This window comes from Cannabis sativa, chromosome 9, assembly GCF_029168945.1.
Source record: "Cannabis sativa cultivar Pink pepper isolate KNU-18-1 chromosome 9, ASM2916894v1, whole genome shotgun sequence".
NCBI lineage: Eukaryota > Viridiplantae > Streptophyta > Magnoliopsida > Rosales > Cannabaceae > Cannabis > Cannabis sativa.
In genome coordinates, this window is record NC_083609.1 from 34,771,698 (window position 1) to 34,776,432 (window position 4,735).

Sequence of the window (4,735 nt, forward strand, 5' to 3'; positions counted from 1 at the left end):
TATTGTTGACAGTGAAAACCACAATTCCTGGACCTATTTTATGAGAAAATTGAAAGAAACGATTGGTGATGTTGAGAACTTAGCTTTTGTTTCGGATAGGCATCAAAGCATTGTTCGTGCTTTGGATATCGTGTTCCCTGATGCACACCACGGTGCATGCTACCACCACATTATTATGAACGTCAACCACAAGTTCAAGACTGACGTCTTCACGAATCACATTTACACGTGTGCGTACACGTATTCAAGATCAGAGTTTCACAGAGAATTTGAGAACATTCGGGCCATGAATCCAGCGGTTGCAAAATATCTTGAGGAAATCGGATTTGAAAAATGGGTCCGGTCGTACTTTCCAGGGGTACGTTACAATGTAATGACGAGCAACTGGGCTGAGAGCTTCAACAACACAACTAAGGATGCAAGAGGCTTCCCGATCACTGCTGCTGTAGCATTCCTGAGGTCCAAAGTCCAGAAGTGGTTTGCTTCACGAAAAGAAAAAGCTGACAAGTGGACGAAACCCCTAGCACCAGAAATGGAGGAGGACTTGACACTGCATTTTGAAAAAGGTCGGTATTTGAACGTTGACTCATGCGGGCCTTACACGTTGGAGGTTCACCCTAGAGGAACAGTTATGACCGGTGGCGTAGTGGACTTGCAGGAACATACTTGCACTTGCGGCTTGTTCCAGTGCATGAAGTTTCCTTGTCCTCATGCATGTGCTGCATCTCAGGAGCGAAGTATTAGCGCGTACACACTATGCTCGCCATATTACACAACTGAATATTGGAGGAGGACATATGAAGGAACAATTATGCCAGTTGGTGATGAGGATGATTGGGAATTGCCTGATGACATCAAGAACATGAGAGTTGGAGTGCCTGTTGAGAAGCAACCAGTAGGGCGACCCAAGAAGCAAAAGGTTGGAAGAATTAAGAACAACCGAACTGCTTGTAACGGTGAAAGGATTATCAAATCGCGAAATTGTAGCATGTGCGGTGCCAAGGGGCACAACAGAAGCACTTGCAACTACCCAGGTTAAAAATGTTATTTTAGTTTATTTGTATCGTGATGGGTTGGACTATTATGTATTGTTATTGAATTAATGTTGGACTATTTTAAACATTAGAATTTGTGATATTTTATGTTTACATAATTATTATAATTCGTTGCACGAAAGAAAGGCGTAAAATTTGTATGAACTCTTGAAAAAACATAAACATACCAATAAAAAAAACCATTTACATTGTTATCTTAATAAATACCAAATAAAAAAAACATTTGTTCATGCTAAATTCTGGTAAAACAAATCTACACACCACCGCTCTCTAAATTTCTTCATATTCTCATCGTGCACATTATCAAACGTAGTCTCCAGCATACTATGCTCGATGTGCTCTATCACGTACATCCCGCAGTTACCGCTGTATGAGACAATAAAAAGTAAATGAATAAAAGTGTGCAAATTAAATTCAAGTTAAATAACAAAAAAATCAATTGTAATTAAGTTACCTTGTCTTTGTCTGTGGAACAACGGCCCGATCCATGACTTTTGCAGTGAAATTTCTGACCTGGCTCTCTGAGGCGGTAAGTTGAGGCAAGAGGATCATGTCATGACTCTAGAATAGGCCAGCCTGCAGCAACAAATTTGGTAGTAATTTTTCCCACATTGCCAGGTGACGGTTCAATTCGTTCGGGGAAATCGATCCGAGGCTGGAGTCAAATATGTTCAACAACCAATGATCCAGATCTATCTCTAATGCCACCCAATGCTTTGCTCCATCGAAGTAGAGGGCCATATATATTCTCTCCTTGTTCTTCCAACTGGCCAAGAATTGACTTTCATCCCCTCGAATCAAATCTAATATGCCCTCGTCCCACTGATAGTTAGCCTGGTCATCACCCGCAGCTTCCCACCGAGCAATAACTCCTGCTGGGAAAATACACGGCATTATGACACATCTATTCGGGTAGGACTCGGGATAAAAGTGTTGCCGCCTCCTCATCAAATGGAATGCCGCATCCAAATGCTAAAACATGAAAATTAAATATGTCAGAGTTAAATAAAAAAGAGTTAGATAAAGTCTTTAAAAGCAAAAGCAGTAAAAAAGTCTTAAAAACTTACATCGTTCCCAAGCCAAAATTTCGGAGTATGCAGTTCGAGGAACCAAGACGAATGGTATCGACCGGTGAAGCACTCTCTCGGGTAATTGTTCCCAATCTGGCCGAGTACCCAATTGTGAAAAGTCTTGAGCAGCTTCCGATCAACCACTCTAAGTGGGTCCGCATTCACGAGTGTCGAAGTAGCCCTAGCCTTCTTCTTCATTTCAGTGTACTCAGCGAACCACCTAGGCTGCCTTCTCTTCCTCCGGTTCTCCATGACTTCTGGAGCTGTCTCTAACACCTGCACCTCCGAATCCTGAGTATCCCCGATGCTGGTGATATTCGTCTTCTCAGGTGTACAGAACATGTCATCATCATCCGGTTGGTAATCATTTGAGAGAATGAAGTCATCTTCTGGTGTCCGAGCCTCCTCTTCCGGTTGTGGCTGTGGCTGTGGCTGTGGCTGTGAATCTGCTGCCGGCCTTCCAGGATCTTGCAGGAGCGTCATTATGGTCTTCAACTGATCCATAATCGCTGTTTGTCCTCTTAGCAGAGCGGCCTGCCCCCTCTCCACAGTCTCCAACCTTGCCAAAATGGCAGGGTATACTGGATCGCGAGCCTCCGAGGTGCTGGGAATGGAAGCTGACGGGGGAACAGGAGGACCCTGTGACGCTGCAAGTGGGTCAACACCAGACCCATCAGAAGCTGCAGATGGGTCAACACCAGACCCATCAGGAACTGAAGCTGGAGATGGGTCAACACCAGACCCATCTGGAACTGCGGGCGGTGCACGTGGAGGAGACGGTGGAGGTGGTGTAGAGTCTTTAAATATTCGGGCTGCCTCCGCTCGTTCTTCCAATGTGGAGGCAAGCTTTTCGGCCTGGCTTCGCAAAGCATCCTGTGTTGGTTGCCCATCCTCACCCAACACAAGTTCCTCCAAGTCAACAAATAACGGAGGTCGACCCCGGTTATGTAACTCACAAACTCAATCTCGTTCGGCCGAGGACATAACACGGAGTACACTGTCAACTGAAAAATATAACAAATATATTAATATAATATATGGAAATTAACATGAATTCAAAATAAAGCGTAACAAACTTACATTTTTAGCAAATAATCTGGTGACTTCATCCTTCCCGAGTGTAGTTTTCGGCTTACTCTCCCAGTTGACCATTCTCGGAAAGCCATGCGACCTCCTCACTGCATACTCGTTGCCCAGCTGTAATATGGCCTCGTATGCCCAATACTGCAATGCTGCAGCATAGTCGTAGGCTGAGTATTTTGCCTCCTTCTGAGTTACTCCCTTCTCAATCTTTTTCAACATCTTATTCTTCACATCCAAGTAATCCTTGTTACAACTTTCCATCAGCTTGGTGTAAGAAATCTTTCCCCAGGGATACTCGTAGAAGAATGGAAGGTTATCAACCATTCTTATCACAAAAGGAGGAACGGCAGTCTTCTCCTCCTTACCAGTGAGGACGTCCATAACAAACAAGGCCATCCCCAACTTGTAAACATCATCAGCTTCTGTGCAGCTCTCAAAAACTCTGCGCAGTTGGCCGAAGGTGATCGAAGCACTACCGTTGAAATATTCCTGAATCAACCGGTCAGAGCTTCCATTTTGTTTGATGTCTTCCTCAGTAGGGCCGGGCAATAAGTTTAACCCGGTGACCAAGCCGAACTCCACCTTCCCAAATCTACATCTCTTCCTTCCCACATAGACATGCACCTCGTCCGGCTTGTCAGATTTTATTTTGTGAAGAATCAACTAATGAAAAAATGCTCCAGAAAATTGTATGGGCGCTCTCTCAAAAAACTGTTTGAAAGGGGATTCCCTCACCCTGTCCAATAGGTTAAATTCTTCAAATTTAGCCTTAATCTTCGGGTAGTAGTAACTACCCCCGCGCCATGTGACACGGCCAGTGTAATTGTCCGACACTGGAATTATAAGATGTGCACTTCCCTGAAAAAAAAAAAACCAACAACGATAATTAATAATTAATAATACAAAAATACAACAATTATTGTTTCTTTCATAATAAAAAAAAAATTTACCAATTTGAAATACCCCTCTCATTTTACCAATACCTAGTAAATAATATAAAATAATTATTAATAATATAAAAAAATTATTAATATAAAACCACACCTAGTAAATAATATAAAATAATTATTAATAGAAAAAAAACACTAATTCATAATTAATAACAAAACAATAATTAATGATTAATAATAAAAAAAATTATTAATAAAATAATTATCAATCATTAATATAAAACAATTATTAATAAACAAATTATTAATATAACAATTATTAATGATTAATGTAAAACAATTATTAATAATTGATAATAAAAAATAATTATTAATAATATAAAACAATTATTAATATAAAACCACACCTAGTAAATAATATAAAATAATTATTAATAGAAAAAAAACACTAATTCATAATTAATAACAAAACAATAATTAATGATTAATAATAAAAAAAATTATTAATAAAATAATTATCAATCATTAATATAAAAAAATTATTAATAAACAAATTATTAATATAACAATTATTAATGATTAATGTAAAACAATTATTAATAATTAATAATAAAAAATAATTATTAATAATATAAAA

At 39.5% G+C, this 4,735-nt stretch overlaps 1 protein-coding gene across 1 annotated transcript; it reads left to right on the top strand.

The window, feature by feature from the left end:
• The first annotated feature begins 532 nt into the window (after window positions 1–532).
• On the top strand, window positions 533–1,039 carry LOC133031374 (uncharacterized). Its single transcript, XM_061104858.1, has one exon. The coding sequence runs from the start codon at window positions 533–535 to the stop codon at window positions 1,037–1,039; it is 507 nt and encodes a 168-aa protein (XP_060960841.1).
• The last annotated feature ends 3,696 nt before the right edge of the window (window positions 1,040–4,735 follow it).

Bases quoted from the DNA above. Each gene is read 5' to 3' on its own strand.
- LOC133031374 (XM_061104858.1), top strand. From the start codon at position 533: ATGGAGGAGGACTTGACACTGCATTTTGAAAAAGGTCGGTATTTGAAC.